General features: G+C 37.5%; 1 protein-coding gene across 1 annotated transcript in view; it reads left to right on the forward strand.

Moving 5' to 3' along the window:
* Nucleotides 1–17,704, forward strand: part of SMS (spermine synthase) — a 102,593-nt gene that overhangs the window by 26,202 nt on the left and 58,687 nt on the right. The window contains exons 3-5 of the mRNA XM_075196566.1: nt 10,053–10,143; nt 11,737–11,801; nt 13,990–14,165. Coding sequence (XP_075052667.1) covers nt 10,053–10,143; nt 11,737–11,801; nt 13,990–14,165 — 332 coding nt within the window. The remainder of the gene's footprint in view (nt 1–10,052; nt 10,144–11,736; nt 11,802–13,989; nt 14,166–17,704) is intronic.

Raw genomic sequence — 17,704 nt, forward strand, 5'->3', positions numbered from 1 at the left:
TGACTTCACGGGACTTCCCTTCACCCTGTCACATTCTGACTTCTGTGGACCAGTCTGTCCATGCAATAGGTTTTAACCCTTCATCAAACCCATGACTTATATACTGTATGTTTCATTATTTTGAAGTGGTACCTCACAATTCTATTTATAGTACACAGTGAATGTCTTCACTCGTTGATGTTCTATGTGAATCATATCTGTTAAGCAACATATTCTGACATCAGATGGCACAGCTTACTTACCTCCCCAGCTGCTTGCCACTGGTCCCATGACACCCACTGTGAGGTAATACACTGGGGGGCAGCTATCTTCTGTGAGCTCCTCACTGGCTCCAGAATATGGAGGAGCCCCATCCTTTCAAGTAAAAGTTGCATGATCCATAACAAAGGCTAAAGGTGGGAAAAGGTGGGAATATTTGTTGTGATGTGTGTTGGTGAGAGGGTGATGGTGGCGCAAATTTAAAATAAATTAAAAATATCTTAATACAGGAATAAAACATATTACACATCCTGTAGTTCAATACACGTATATATTATGTCTGTTTCTATGTATCCACCTCCATGACGTGTATAAAAGCACAAGATTGAGTTAGTTATAGTGCATATAAAGCAGAAGAAATATATGTATTGTATATATCTCGTGCAAGCTTCATCATCAATGCACTAAAAATACTGAACTGCATTTAAAATCATGTTCACTTGCTTTAACATCAACAGTAGGAAGGGTAAAATGTGACAAAAGGTTATTGTTTAATAGAACACCTAAATTGCATTCTTAGCTCATCTGTATCTTTGAGATATATTTAGTTTTATATTGAGCCTACTTGGGGGGGGGGGGGGTTTATACTACACAATCTAAAATAAGGTGATATTTCCTAGCTACATGATGTGTTGACTTTCTAGAAATAATGAAGGGATTAACTGCTCTAATAAATGCGTTGCTTATTGCTTTGCTGTAGAATGGCCATGATCTGCTTTCTAGGTCATGAAAAGCTCTGGGGTATTTTCTCACTTTGGTTGTTTTCCATTTCTGAACAATTTCCTTATATATCTGTCAATGAACCGTTTAACTGATTGCATTATATAATGTGCTTTTAGCAATGCCCCTGTGGAAACCAAATGCTCTATATACCAAAAATAATTCAATTGATCACTAGTTTTCTATTTAGCTGGAATGGGTTCTGAGAGATATATGTCCTGCTTGAACATATCGCAAGAGATGGACATAAAAGATCCTTTCAAAGAAGCATAAGATTCATTTCTTTCAGAATTCTATCTCAAAATCAAAGTTTCCAAACAATATACAAAGGAAAATTAAAAATTGTTGAAAACTTATCAATGATTTGCCTTATTTATTTAGTTATAAGAAAATATATAGTGTTCAGGACAGTAAATCACATTTTTATCTTTTTAATAGCTAATATTTTTAGATGTAATTTTCAGAATCTGGGATGTTAAAACAGTAGCACATTATCCGTATGATTTCGGGCATTCATGATACCATCAAATAAATAAGCATTTGTTTCAGGTTTAATATTCGTTGTTCAGTTTAGAGTTGGGAGGATACTAAATTCTGTCTACAGAACAGAAGGTAATAAATGCTGTTTAAAATTGGAGTGACCCATGTTAGGTTTCTGTGTGATATTTTCATACATATATACGACAGCATTAACCCCTTTATTGATAGGGAGAAGCCCTATTTCTGGCGGAAACACCTGCATAATCAGTTAACTAATAATTAAAAAAACAACAACCTAGAGACATGATGACCTATATGAGTAAAACTGTCAGGGTCACAAATGAAGCCATCAAGGAACTGGGGATTGTGCAATTGTCCTATGTCACCCTGTAAAGCATGCAGAAGAAATGATGGCGCCCCAGTGTTTCAACTGACATCGATGATGGGGTTGTTGTTAAGGATGAATACCGTTGGCTACCTATCTATGATAAGGGATAGGTGAGGATTTTGTATATGGGTGTGGGCATTTTATTACTGACAATTATTTATAGTGTGACAGCATCTCCAACAGCTATGTAGAGAGTAAGGACTATTTTAGCTCCAATCATCTCTGCTTACTTTTCATATATATATTTTTAAATTATCTGATATTAATAAGTCTGTGACTGAGACCTAAAAAGCAATGCACTTTTAACACAGGATTTTATCCACATAAATTGCAGTAACTGAATGCAGCACACACTGTATTGATCGTAATTGTAATTATTAATTATAATTCTATAGATACAAGAGGAATTGCATGGCAAGTTATATGTAAATATAACATGGAAATTCAGTTTTGGGTTGACGTTTGTATTAAAGCACATTATCCCATTATATTAAGCTGTCCTTGTCTAGTGTAGTCCTTTTCATGTCAGTGATGCCATGTCTTCATAGTTTTGTATTTCCCAGGGAAATGTTATTCCATGCATTGTACAGGACTGCATTAAGCTCAGTTGAATTCAATCCTGTTGGACATATGAGAGTTGCATAAATAATGCAGGTGCACTTTTCATGTGCCATCGATACTGTGTGGTACTCCATTTCTGCAATAGAATGGAATCCCAGCCCAGGGAGTTCCCTGTTACTGGAAACAGGGCAGCACCAAGCCAGCCGTTTTGTGATGGAACACAGGGCAGGAGGACTTAATTTGTCCAGGGCTCTGCTTAATCTAAAGACTATGGGGTATAATTACTAAACTGCGGGTTTGCAAAAATGGAGATGTTGCCTATAGCAACCAATCAAATTCTAGCTTTCATTTATTTATTGCATTCTACAAAATAACTATAATCTGATTGGTTTCTATAGGCAACATTTCCACTTTTTTAAACCCGCAGTTTAGTAAATATACTCCTATATCTGCTATATTTAGAGACCTATTTGCAGCATGGCAGAGGCAGGTCATAATGAGTGGGGTTTGTCCAAAAGTGGACATCGTCTTTATAGTAGGTACCCATAATATAGTAAAGATAACAAGTATTGCCTTTAGATTTTGAGCTAATGAGCAGGGACCTCTTACTTTTTATAAATGTTAATAAATAAGTTACCTCTCAGCAGGAATATTAAGTAAAGAGTAGTCATTAGCTGCTGGACCTACAATGTTTTACTGCATACCAGTTATACTGTAGCATAATCTAAAAAGAGCAAAGTGTGCAAATATGTGAAAATCAATAGCAATTCTTCACTGTCCTCCTTATTAGCAATTCTGACAGAGTAGCAATACTTGTATTAGCTGCTAATGCTTTTATTATTAACTTGCAGTGAATAATTAAGTGTAGTCTTAAATATTACTAGAGCATTACCCATCCATGGTGGACAATAATTGTATTCAATATGTAGGTTAATCTTGCTAAACAGCCTCTGCTACCTTTGTGCAGCAAATACATAAACGTCATAATTAATTTTGATCTAAATGGTTGTGTTTGATGTGTGTATGCATTGTCATAATTAGTCTTGGAATTAAATCGTAATTACATGGCGCTTAAAGTGCTTTTCTTACTTGATACATCTTAATGGAAAATACCTGTCTGGAATCAAATCTGTTTTCCAAAAACAAGTTTCTCTTGTGTAAAATGGTAGTATGAGCTTGACCGTTTTGTAGCACTGTTCAATTGCTGTAATGAATGCTACAACCCACATCGCCAAATGTTTGTTAGACTTTATTTTAGTTTATTTAATCACGCCTGAGGCCCTCGATTTAATACTGCTGTGATTTTATTGGACTTGGTCTTAATTAAACTTCGCTGTGGCACACAGTCAAAAATGAGAGGAATGTGATTATTTTGCACATCTAAGCAGAAGTGAAATTTGAGATAGACTGGGATGATGTTAAATAATGTTATTTTGCTAAATAATGATTTATACTCTGATCTCTTTGAAAATATTTTGCTACAGCGAAATAAAAAGAAATGATTCTTATTCTACTCTCAATTCATTTGGATGACTTTATTATGCTTTTAAAAGTATACTTTAAAGTCGCAGGTACCTGAAAATTCTGAATGGAGTGATGTCCTTGCTATTGGATTTGATATTTTGGGATAAGACAAGTGATTTCACCTGTGCATCCAATCCATTCATATTAAGTGTGAGCCTCCCATTAGGTCTTTCTTTTTTAAAAAAAAAAAAAAAAAAAAAGAATGCATCATTAGTGATAAAAGTTTGTTCTTTTTATATTTCACTCCCTATGCAATTGTTTTGCTCTCACCAGATATTTTTAAAATCCAGTATAAAAATAAAGTTGACAAATTATTTATCGTTTAGATTGAGACGGCTTCTAAAAGTGCGTTACCCGTCTCCCAGGCCCAAGTCTGTCCAGTAATTACTGTCATCGTAGTCACTTCTTCCTAAAGCTTTGACTGGGTCTGTGTTTAGTCTGCAGTTATTACCATATCAAGTAGTATGAATTGTGTAACCTAAAATTACAAAACAAAAAATCTCACCAGCTCTTCCCAGCTCAGGAACTATTACAGCAAATAAAGTAGACTTGAATCCTCAGAGTATGCTCACATACACTACTAGCACTATTAAATCCACTAATCCTTTGTAAAATGATTTAGATCACTGGTTCATATGTGTTAAAGTGATAAATATGCATTTTATACTGATTTACATCTATTGTACGGTCATTATGTGCTGACGGAGCTGTAATTAGGATGTCTCAGCGGGGTCGGTATAGTGTTCTCTATAGCTAGAAATACATATGTATGATAACATAAATGTTTTCCCCAATCAATTATTTTGAACAGTGATATTTAAACCACTAAAGTATTTGTAAATCATTTAGTGTTGCATAGTTTACCACTAACAGAACAGTGTATCGATTCAGATCTTTTACTAAAGAATCTAGACAACCTGCCATAGAAATATGACCACATGCTTTGAGCAACTTATAAATTAGAGTAAACCGATGCGCTCTGACATTCATGGAAAGACAGCGGCATACTTTTCACCTTTCTCTACAAAATATCAAAATATTTTTTATCTACCGTTCTATGAATAATCTTGATTGATTAGTAAAGAAGGTCTGGTAGTAAAAACAAAACAAAACCCTATGTACTAATTTTAAATAACTGTAAAACACAGTGGGAAATATAAATGAAAGAAAACATGATGGATGTATAGAGAGGTGTGTCTGACACCACAGGCTTCTTGCATTAGTGTGATAGGAACTCCTTCCATGCTCTCATGTTGACTCTGGCTTTCTGCTTGCATTCATTCCCCTCCTCGCATCATGGCACAGCATGTGTCTTCGCATAGAACAGGTCCTTCCCTTACAGAAGATCAGCACAGCATCTCCTGCTGCTGTTCATCAGAATGTTCACAGCATAGCTAATCAAATCATCTGATCAGAATGTTCACAGCACAGTCAATCAAATCATCTGATCAGAATGTTCACAGTACAGCCAATCAAATCATCTGATCAGAATGGTCACAGCATAGCCAATCAAATCATCTGATCAGAATGTTCACAGAGGAGCAGAGGTAAAGCTTTAATAAATAAGGTGCTCGGATGCTAGTCAACACACACATTACAAAGTAGTTTAGCACATATTAATTGTCATAAATGTGCATGAATTTGTATTTATAAATACGTTTACATTGAGACTTCCATTGCCTTAGAATAAATTTAGACTTATCTTATATAAATTTTAGACCTGGCATGCTACTTATCTAAGCAGTACTAGGGTACATTAATGGATATCTGTTTATGTTAGACTTATTCTTCTTATGGTTTAAAATGGGCTAATGTTCACTTTCTGGGAATGAATTTTTATCCATTGTTGAATTGTTTCGGTGAAGCTGAAAATAGTTATGTAGTCTTACATCTGCAATCTGATAAAAACTTTGCATGTTACATTGTTTTGAAGAAAATGGATGTTTATTGAATTTCTTTTTTTAGATAATACAAAACAATGCAGCAAAGGGAAGGCATCAACAATATGTTGTTTCTTAAATGTGTTTGTGGTCTCCTTTTCATAGAGAAATTGAAGGTGCAGTTCTTATTGTGCCTGTTAAGTGACTCCTGAAATAATTAGCTGCTCACCATATTATAAGAAAACCTATTCCACAGTCCCAGACATGTTACCTGTTCACATCTAGTAATGAAAGTGTTAGAACTAAATGCTTCCATTATCATAGAATTTTCACATTATCTAAATCCTTTATAAGAAACCACAGGAGCTTTAAATCTTATGGGGGGAATTCAGGTAGACGCGAGGTGTCTCTGGAAAGTCCGCGAGACGCCTGGCGGCAAAGACTTGACAGAAACCTCCGCTCATTTTCCCTTGCACTGCTATGGGGAGATCTCTACTGTAATTGCCAGATACGTGCACAGAGCGATGTCCGCACTTCACATTGCCGGCAATTGAATCTCCTCCTTTGACTGTCAATGATATAAGGGACCATTTGCTGTACAACTTGTAATGGTGGGCAGCTGCAGGGCCTTAATGCCTGATCAGTCATCGGACGAGATTAACAATTACAGTGAGCAGAGGGTTAACTCGGCTCACGTGCATTAATGGACCAAGCATCATTCTGAATGTGGAACATACTGGAGCAGATGGCTCTGGATTAAATCAACTTCAACTAATAAAATCTATTAAGGGTGGTTTTACTCTTTGATTTGTGACGTAACCAAATTTAAATCTGGCCATGTTGAGGTCAGTCCTAAGTGACCAGGTTATCATTCAGTTTTACCACAAAAATGGGTGGACAAAGACCCAGATGCTCAGACCAAGCATCCGGATCACTTCTAACTCCAGTGCAGTTGAAAGATGATTGCAGTCATCTCCTACAGCACTTCCCACCATACTGTGTAATGAGTCAGTATGTCAATAGGTTCATTATCAGGCATTTGGTGTCCTTTTCTTCCCACATGCTCTACAATTTCTCGTTGTTGGCTGAGTTAATGTAATGGGGGATAGATGAGAAGTAGGAAGAAATGCCCCTAATCTGTTCCGACCTTACTAACTGTTCCCAGTCTGTCCTTGAGTCATATTAATATTATGTACATTTCTATTACATAATATTATACAGATTTGTTGAGAAGTTGAATGTATGGATTTTCTTCAACTTGAGTGTTAAAACCACATGCATGCGGGATGTGTGCAACTTTAACATCTGTACCTTACCATATCTTTTAATTGGTGCCTCCCTCTCTCCATCCTTTCCTCTCGCTCCTTTCCTCTCTCTCTCCAGAAAGCTCAGTGTATTGTTGGTTTGGAAAGTAATTACTATATTTTGATGTGGGGGTCAAACCTGAATGCTAAACATTCTAATATTAAAACGCCTTTTAAGTATTTCAGGTTAATATTTCCAGGGGTGGATTTGGAACTTAAACTCGCCCTCGAAAAAATTCTTGAAGTGGCCTCCTGGGCGGAACCAACTCAACTGTAGGTGGGGCCAACACAAAACTAGGCGGGATTTAGTAAAACCTAGATGTGATGATTTAATACACAGTGGGTCATTTCTAAAGCAATGCAGGGAAAAAGCTGTCAGTCCTGTGTTATAAAATTGCATGAATCCTTTTGCCTGATCTGCGACTGGTTTATACGTCTGTGCTCAAACTTGTTTAGTTATCTACTAACATATCTTTCCAATATTCCCTGCATAGAAACGTATCTGAATTTGTTTAATAAGTTTAACTATTACGAAACATGTTGGCACAATCATATCTGATCAGTCTGCCAGAGCAGCATATGAGCACCTCACCGCACTGATGCATCTTTCCCTGATGTCATGAGATACAACCTACCAGTCAAATCTCGGTTTAATATATAAAAATGTGTACTGTGTGTTTAAAAAATACATTAAAAATAATCCTTATAATAAATGGCTATTCAGTGCGATCACCACAAAGGTGAAATGTTTCAAGCATTTGCAAGAAAACACTTATTTTGTAACAATTGTGTATGAGCCCTAAATGTGCCCTGTGATTGGTGGTGGTTTGAATTAATAACAATGCAGGCAGGGCTGGCAGACAATGGCATAAGTGAAGGGGAGATCTATTCCAAGGGTTCCAAGGGATTAATGATATTGTAAGTGCAATGGGGGGTGGCATATGTTCAACAAAGTGATCTGAGGATGGGACCAGTGCAAGTTAGAAGGCAGGCAATGGAATCAATGCAAGAACCTCTAAAGTATCACCAGAGCTGGAATAAGGCTCTGGGGGACCTGGGCACATAAGACAGGGAGGGTTATCATTTTAGATACATTTTAGACAAATACACAGGCAAAACTGTGTCACTACTTCACGAGCAGTACAGTGTGATGCAGGACATACCTCCCAACTATCCTTGCTGTCGGACCAAATCCTGACTAAGAGAGACAGTCGCCCAAATTCGGGACTGCCTAACAAGATTCAGGACAGTTGGCAGACTATCCTGCTCTCTCCTACCTGTTCTTGTCACTTTCACCCCCTGTGGCTGCTGGTGTCTTTAGAACAGTTGCGGTTTGTCTGGATCCTGGAATATTGGGGGCCCTATTTGGAAAAAATAATAGGTACATGTAATTTAGAAAACTTCAACCATCCTTGGCATTAAATCAATAGCACCAACATTTATTAATTAGGCTTCCCTCCAGCCTCAACATTAAAATAATAGTACTAACATATGATAAATAGATCTGTTTCCCTCCAACCAGCCCTGACATTAAATTAATAGTATACACATTTAATAATAAACCTATTTCCCTCCCTCCAAACAACTCCAGTAATAAATTGATAGCATTTACATTTAATAAATATAACCATTTCCCAGAACCACCCCTGGCATTAAATAAGTCATATTCACATTTAATAAATAGCCCTCCTACCTAAACTCAGCCCCATATTTATTTAATAGCCCTAAACCACCCCAGCATTAAATTAAATGTCCCATCATCTCACCTTAAATTAATAGGGCCCACTATTAAATTAAAGAGCCCCACCATCACCCTGCAAATAAATTAATAGCACCACCTTTAGATAATTAGCTCTGACCCACAGTCTAAAATTAAATTTAAAAATTTAAATTGCTCCTATACAGTTTTCCCAGATGCAGCCCCCTCACATATAGTTTTCCCAGATGCAGCCCCCCTCACATATAGTTTTCCCAGATGCAGCCCCCCTCACATATAGTTTTCCCAGATGCAGCCCCCCCCTCACATATAATTTTTCCAGATGCTGCCCCTCTCACTTACCTTAAGTATTGGTGGCCATCGCGCTCTGCAGCGATGCTCCGCAGACCTGATCAGACAGACAGGAAGTGAATACTTCCTGCTTCCTGTCTGATCGGTGCACAGTGCTGTATGACCCTACTCGGCAACAGGCAGTCTCGTGATGCGTGAGGCTGCCTGGTGCTTACCACTGACAACCAATTTCTTTGATTATTCCCCTCCTTCCGACTGCATCAGGTAAAGAAGAAAAAAGAAGTTTGCATCGTTGGGCCACTGGCCTATCGGGAAATTTCCCATTAAGGCTTATGGCCAATCCGCCCCTGAATATTTCAATACACAGAAAGATCCATTATACATATTGCTTGTTGTTTTGTGGACATGCTTTAATGAACTGGATAAACTGCTATATTTTTTGTAAGTCACATGTTTTCATATAACTGTAGCTGTCTGTTGTGGATTTTTTCTTTTTATGGAGGTCAGAACACAGTGTATTATAACTCTTGATAGTGCCCACACATATCACTCTCAGTGCTGACCCATTATTGACCAAGCAGTTATTAATGGTGGGTGCACAGATAAACTTGCTCTGATTCAATGGAGAGCAATTCATTTTGTACCACAAAATGTCTACATTTTTCAGCAATAAGCAACTTTTTGAATTTGACTTGTTCATTTACATATTTTGTAATCCAAGCAATGTGCTGATTCTTAGTATTTTGATCATGTGGTTTTTTTTGTTTAGTTTTTTTTTTAATATCTGTATTTTTTTCTACAACATGCCAAGTTCAGGTATAATACAGAATTCTGTACATTATTTCAGACTATTTTCTTTGGAAATCGCTGAATTTAAGGGAACTTTTGCACCATTTATTTCTGTTTTTATTTAAATTTTTGTTTTTCAGTTTTGCTACTGTAAGAGTTTACCCTCATGGCTTAGTGCTGTTCGATCTGCAAAGTCGTGATGAACAAGAAGAGAATGCATCTGTTCAACAAGTACGTATATAATGTGCTCAAACGATGTCTAATATCTTGTGTAATGTATGTGACATATAAAATTACATTTATTATCTACATTGTGCCTAATGATGTCATTACAGTGATGTGATGTCAGCAAAATTTACTTTTCTACAATTCATTATTATCTGATAATCTGACACAAAATACTTGCAATACAAAGAAGAAGCTAAGTGCTGATGTGGAGGCACTCATGGTCACACTGGATTTAATATTTAACAAACTTGAAATCCATTAGCAAAGTATTAGGTTAAAATATAGATAGTGATGAGCAAAGAAATGAACAGTCTGTTTTAAAAGGTTGTTGTAATAAACATAGGGGTCCTCAAAGATTGAGTTAGTACATAATATGTTTGATCTTCATCCCGTGTGTATGTGTGTATGTATGTATGTATGTATGTATATATATATATATATGTGTGTGTATATATATATATATATATATATATATATATATATATATATATATATATATATATATATATATATATATATATATATATATATATATATATTTTTTAAAATTTCAGTCATGTCTTTACTATAATACAATTTCTTAATTTTTATTTTTTTTTAGTTTGCAATAAGCTTTCATCATTTATTTATTCCCTTGTCTTTATTATTCTGGAATAGTCTTAACTTCTCAATAATTGTCAGAAGGAAATTCATGTGATTGTTTTAACATTGATATAGCCCCATCAGAATTGCACATCTTTGTAGTGGTATGTTTTGCATGAAGAAGCTTCTCGTCAGTGCGTCTTATTGCAGACGACGGCTTCTGCCATCACCGGCGGTGACCCCTTGATGGATAGGTCGAAGCCCTGTCGTCAGCGGAATCCTCCATTTACATGCTGCCTGCCTCATTTGTGCAGGGTCTCATTGAGAAGCTCTGCTGCATTGATTCAGTTTCAACGTAGTAACTGCATCCATGATTAGCTGACAGTAATGTGAACTAGTGAAATAGAGAGCAATTGTCATCGGATGTGGGTGCAGTTTTCTATTTGTCTGAGGGGATAGCATCAGGCTCTGTGGGGGAGTTTAGAATTAAGCTGTTTGAGTAATTGCTGGCCTTCAAATAACACACAATGATCTGCTGCTTAGCTTATGAGCGTAGAGGCAGATGTTTGAGCAATGGAGGAGTCCACATATTAGGCCTCATTTATAGATAGCAGGAAATCCAGCTAAAGGGTGCAAATTTGTACAAGGACAAATCATGTTGCCATGTATGAGGATGCAAATGCTGCTTTTTGTATGTAGGTAGAAACCAGACAGCTATTGCATGCAGCACTTGAATACTGTGCAGCTTTATTTTTACACTGGGACTTAGAGTTGTTTTGGCAGGATCCCAAATCTAAATATGTCCTTGCATTTTAACCCCCCCACCCCCCTGTCTAGCTGGAATTAATCCTAACTCTATATGAGGCCCTTTGTCACTTCTAATGCAAATTAAATTGCATATCATAGAAAGCCAAATTTCTCACCACACAATGCGCAAAGTCTACTTCCAGTAATAACATTATATTAATATTACAAGTCTTGTTTCTGTAATAAAAATATCCTATTCTCTCACAGCTACTAAAGAAGGTAGAAGAAAAAATGAAAGAAATATTGCACAACAGTGTCACACAAGTCAAGCGGTAGGTGTTGCTTATTTATTTTATTTATTGTTGTAATACATACACTTTCCTGAGTGGTGTTTATTATATTATTCTGTTAATAGAACAATTTTTGGTTTTTCAGATTTAAAAATAAATGCTATACATAGCAATTTTGGTGTTTAAAAACATATTTGGTGGATTATACCAAATATTACCAAAACATGTTTTATACTGTAAATTTCATTTTGTGCAGTTAAAATTATGATCTATCACCCTCTAGTGGTAGCACACTATAAATAGCACAAAATAAATTCAAATCTGATTCTATTTTTTTGGGGGGGATTGCACTATTGCTTGCAATGAATTATCATTTTTACAAAAACAGTATATATAGTAATAGGTTTTTTTTTGGCACTGGAAGTCATTAGCTCAGACTATTTTCCCGGACCATGTACCTTGGAGAAGCCCAAAGATTGAATCGACCGCTAATGCGTGTGCTCAGGTTTGGCACACTCTTGCTGTACATTGACTACGTGCATACGCCATTCCCCTCATTCCGCCCTTCAAATTGTAGGCAATGTCATTTACGTGCGAACATGAATTGTCAGGCGTTTGTTTTGCGCATGTGCAGAGTGAAAAAACACCTATGCGACATAAATGGACTTGTTTAATGAATCGGGCCCAAAGTGCTGGAAAAACGATTTTCAAAAAACATGATTTAAATTTTTAAAATTTAGCAGTCCATTACCGTACCATCTAAACTACCTCAAACATAGTTATGTGGTAAGCCCTGTTATCTTCTGAACAAATTGTTGTTTTATTGAGATCTCTCAATCCTGGCCTGAGAAAATTAGTTTGTTTTGTATTTGTACTCACAAATCTTGCATATTTTTGACATTTTCAAACGGTTTTAGAAATTGCAAACTTCATGAGATAAAAATTTAAATTTCAAGGTTTGTAGTCACAATTAATGGCTCATTAAGTAAACTCTGTGAAATCAAAGTTTGGAAACCTAAGGTAAATAAAAACAATTTAAAAATGGAATAAGTTGATGGTATCGTGCTGGTTCAGACATTCCGAAGATCGTTGAACACACCATAAAGTGTACACCATTTTGTACAAATGTAACATACATGAATGCTATCTAACAGATTAATTTCAACAGTACTTTATTCTCTGATGTAATTTTATAGCGCTGTGTGCACTTTGTTGTGGGCAAAACAAAATAGTATTCTGCTGTGACCCCAGGAGAGAGCATGTATTATGTGTTATGCTCTATTACGGGCCGGCTTCTTTTTATACCTCATGATTAGGTGTGTGGGAACGTCTCAGCCTGTAGTAATGAACAATTAATCTGTTTATCAGTCGTATAATATATTGACTCAAGACTACAGCTTTGATTTCTCTGTATATGTGATTTGATATTTTAGGTTTTAAAGCAACAACATAATATGCAGAATATCTTTAATTTTCATAGTGTTCTTCTATAGACAGCGAACAACTGCCTAGGCGCCTCATTTATCAGCCATCCATAAGAAAATAATACTTATTTAGTATCCATCCATATTAAAAAAAAAAAAAAATAAGCAAGTAATTATATACTCTTACACTTTCTACCGCTGCGGCTCATTATGAATTAATGTTGAACATGGATAAAAAATATGCATTTATTTAAATCTACAAATTATATATTTGCCTCTGTATGTATATTTTTATCATTTGTTACAATAGACAAGTGTTTTTAAAAGAAATGTACACTCAAAGTAAGTGTTTAATACTCCATTTCCTCGCCCCAAAATACTGAACAGCTGTCTTTCAAATCCTTGTCGGCAGAATAACCCCACCTTTTCTAGTAGTTGGATGGAGGGGGGTTTACAATTAAGTATTTACTTTTCTGGACATATCCTTTTAATGCGTGCATTTACTATTCTATCCTTGTAAATGGTTCTTAATGATGTCATTATTCATAAAGAATGCTAAGTGATGTCATCCTGGTCGTGTTTAAGTGACACCATACACGGTTCTGTGGATTAAAATATTAATGTATAACTAACCTTGGAATGTCATTCTCTGTTTACATGGTGGGGGATATCTTTTGAATTTTCATACCTTTTTATTTACTTATTTATTTATTTGCCTTGTTTTTGCAACTAATTTTATTCATTACCTATTAGTTGGTTGATCCTGTGATAAATATATTATTGTCCTATTTCTTTTTCCACCGTAGATTGCCAGCAATTGTTCGGGGAGCAAAGGTTGACAGATACTGGCCAACGGCTGACGGGCGCTTAGTAGAGTATGACATAGATGAAATGGTTTACAGTAAAGACTCGCCTTATCAGAACATCAAAATTCTGCACTCTAAGCAGTTTGGAAATGTTCTCATCCTCAATGGAGATGTTAGTAAGTATTGTAGATCTGTCCGTCTCCTGCTTTATGGGTTATTAATTATAGTGAAGAAAGTCTTTCATACCTGAAGAGCACAACGATCATTGTGTGCAGCGGTGGTCACAATAATTGTTTTACAAGAACTTAAAGTGACCTTTTTAGTGAAGAAGCATCACCAGACCACCTCCATAAAGTGTTTATGCAGTCCACAAATAGGGTAACATATGACTGGCTAGCCATACAATCACAGATAAACCTGTTACATATATTGTGACAATGCTCAGCTTTAACTGTGACTCCAGATTGTCTAGGAGGGTGCATTATTGTACATTTTTTTTAAGTATTGCGTTGTTTATCATCATTTATTATTTAAAAGGCAACGCACAACTCAGCCGTACAGGACTGTTAGTATAACACATGATGCAAAAAGCAAATCATACATAGAAACAGAACAAGGACTTACGAGGTTGACAGAGAAGGTGCAGACATGGCACAGAGGGTAAAGACTGTCGCTGCTTGTGAGAACTTTCTTATTTTGTATTGACTACAAATAAACTTCAAGTTTGACAAGATCCAATATGACATTGTATAACTTTCCCTTACAACAACCTGCTCAATTCCTTTCCCTCACCTACTGGCACCTTCTCTTTGTTTGTCCTGACAAATGAAGATGAAATCTACCCTTTTTCTTCTCCTCCCACCGTGCCACCTGTCTACTTAACCCTAACCCGTCACAAATCAGTCAGTTACTGTCTCGTGTGCTCATCAAAGACGAAACTAATACCTTTAATTTTCCCAGCTCCACTGATATCGTTTCATCATTGTTTAAGAATGTGGTTGTTACTCCTATTATGAAACAATCTACTCCTGAAGCAAACTCACGCTTAGATTACAGTCCCATTACTCAACTGCTATGCTCTACCAAGCATCTTGAGGCTCACCTCACAAAATTCCTTACCTGACGCAACTTATTGGACCCATTTCAGTCAGGCTTTTATTGCCAACTTGCCAAATAGAATGCACTAACTAATGTGGTGAATGATTTGCTAAATCTAACAGCGACTAAATGGTTCTAACTCTACCAGACCTGCATTTGACACTGTTGACAACTCACTTCTCGTACAGACACTGCATTCCCTATGTCTTCAGGACACTTGCCTGTCCTAGTTTTCATCTTATTAAACAGCTCCTTCAGTATTTGCTTGCCTGGATCCACCTACTGTCCATTTCCAAGCCATGGAGTACGACCAGGCTCAGTCTTAGGCCCTCTACTATCCTCTATCTTTACCCTTACTGGTGGAAAACTAATAAGCGCCTTTTTTATTTCAGTATCACTTTTATGTGTACGACACCAAAATATATCTATCCTCTGGACATTTCTCCATCTGTGTTGGCCTGCAATACTTTAATGGTTTTCTACCACTTCATCTTGAATGTCCTCTTGCTGCTTAAAACTGAGCTATTAATCTTTCTACCAACATTACAATAAGCCCTATCTGTCAAGTTCGCTCACTAGATGTCCTTGACTAAGAACTGTCCTTTGCTCCACACATCCAATCTGTAGCCTAATCCTTTAATATAATATCTAAGAAACATTTCCAGAATAAGCACCTGCACTCATAATCTCCTGCAATGACTATTGTAATTCCCTTCTTACAGGTCTTTCCCTAACTAGACTTTCAACTTTCTTTTGAAATGCACCAGCTAGACTAATTTTTCCTTGCAAAGCGTTGGATCTATTGCTACATCGCTCTGCCAGTCACTAAATTGGTCACCTGTACTTTAACAAATACAATATAGAATACTACATCTAATTGTTAGGAACCCCTCCAGCCGGCACAACAAAACCCGGAATCTACTCTGCCAGTCAGGTGTTCACTGGAGCCCCTGATGGTGGGGACAGACTGGGCTGCAGACTGACAGAGGGTCGTGAAGTGTGTACCGGCTGGGGAGAACCCAGGCAAGCGGAGTCAGGTCCACGCAGAGGTCAAGGGCCGGCAGCAGACAGCGGTATCAGTAAACAAGCTGAAGTCAGGGGTCACAGGCGGATAGCAGAAACGGTAAACAGGCCAGGGATCAGGGTCACAGGATACACAAGCGGAGTCAGTTCAAAGCCAAAGGTCATACACGGTAAATCAGAAGTGGTCTCAGAAGACTAGAGCAGGAACAAGCAGGTCAGCAGACTGGAGCACAGAAGCTATAACTGGCATTGCCTTAAATACAGATACAGACCAATCAGCAGTTGAACACACTCCTGCAGAGTAATTACAAGAATCCAGCAGGGCCAATCAGGGCTTGTCCCTGACCTACACAGTTGCAGGCTAATGCCTGTTAATCAGCCTCATAGACTGACTGCTATGCGCATGCGCCCGGCTACCAGCACCGCCGGGACGCAGCGCTTGTGAACTAGCGTCCGGCCGTTGCCCTGGTGACGGCCGGACAGGAGGAGGAAATGATGTCCCGGTCGTCAAGGTGACGGCCGGGGCGCATGAGAAGAGAGCCGCGGCTGCTGTGAGTACCGCCGCGGCTCGTGACACTAATAACCTAAAACGCAGATCACAAAACTGCACCAACATACATCTCAAAATAGCTCTTAACACGTCCGCTCCTCTGCTCTAGATCTGTGCCTCTCGCCCACATTGCGCCTCTCACTTCTCTCTCCTGTTCTCTGCTGCAGGACTTTTCTTGGCCTGCGCTCACTCTGTGGAATTCCCTCCATTGTTCAAGACTTTCCTCTAGCCTTCACAACTTCAAGTCAAGCTTACCTCTCTTGGCAAGCTTATCAAATTTCTGAACCACCTTCTTAACCTCCCTCGGCTATTCTGCTCAATTATCAATTAAATTAAAAAAACAATCAATCATCGGCTGCAAAACATCAGGACTCTAAACTCTATGGAGATCCTGATCGTAAGTGCATACACACTGCAGGATTGGAAGGGCATCATTCCATAGCTGAACGAGATTTTAAGTTCTCCTGAACGATTAAAATCAAACGACGATCGGTACTTTGGAATGACTGTCATTCATCGTGCAAGTATACACATTAATGTGATATCGGGCCAAACACCCGATAAACAAGTTTTGGCCCGATATTTGGCAGAAAAACCTGTAGTGTGTACCTAGCTTAAACCAGTTTCTAACACTTTAACACTAACTGAGCAGAACCGCTGCACTGTCAATGCAGCATCTGTGTTAGAAACCGACGCCGAAGGGTTTGAGTTTGAACTGTACCTGGTTTTAAATGTAGGAAAATTAATCAATTGTTGCACTGATGGTTGTAAGTTCACCCCAGTCTGCAGAGGGGTCCATGCCATGAAACCAACCCTCTTCTGCTAGTGCAAGGGAGGTGAATGTTAGCTAAAATAACGTTTAATGGGATTGTTCTTTAACAACATAATATATTTGGCTTCCTCCAAAATTGTAAAATGTAAGAAAATATTTTATTAACTTTAATGTCAGAGTGAAATGATTTGCTAGTTTTGACCTCCTGCTCACTGAAGGTTGAGGGGAAAAAATGAATCCCATTTAAGTTCCACCACTTGGGTTTTGTTTAT

Source organism: Mixophyes fleayi, chromosome 2 (genome assembly GCF_038048845.1).
Source record: "Mixophyes fleayi isolate aMixFle1 chromosome 2, aMixFle1.hap1, whole genome shotgun sequence".
In the NCBI taxonomy this organism is placed as follows: Eukaryota; Metazoa; Chordata; class Amphibia; order Anura; family Limnodynastidae; genus Mixophyes; species Mixophyes fleayi.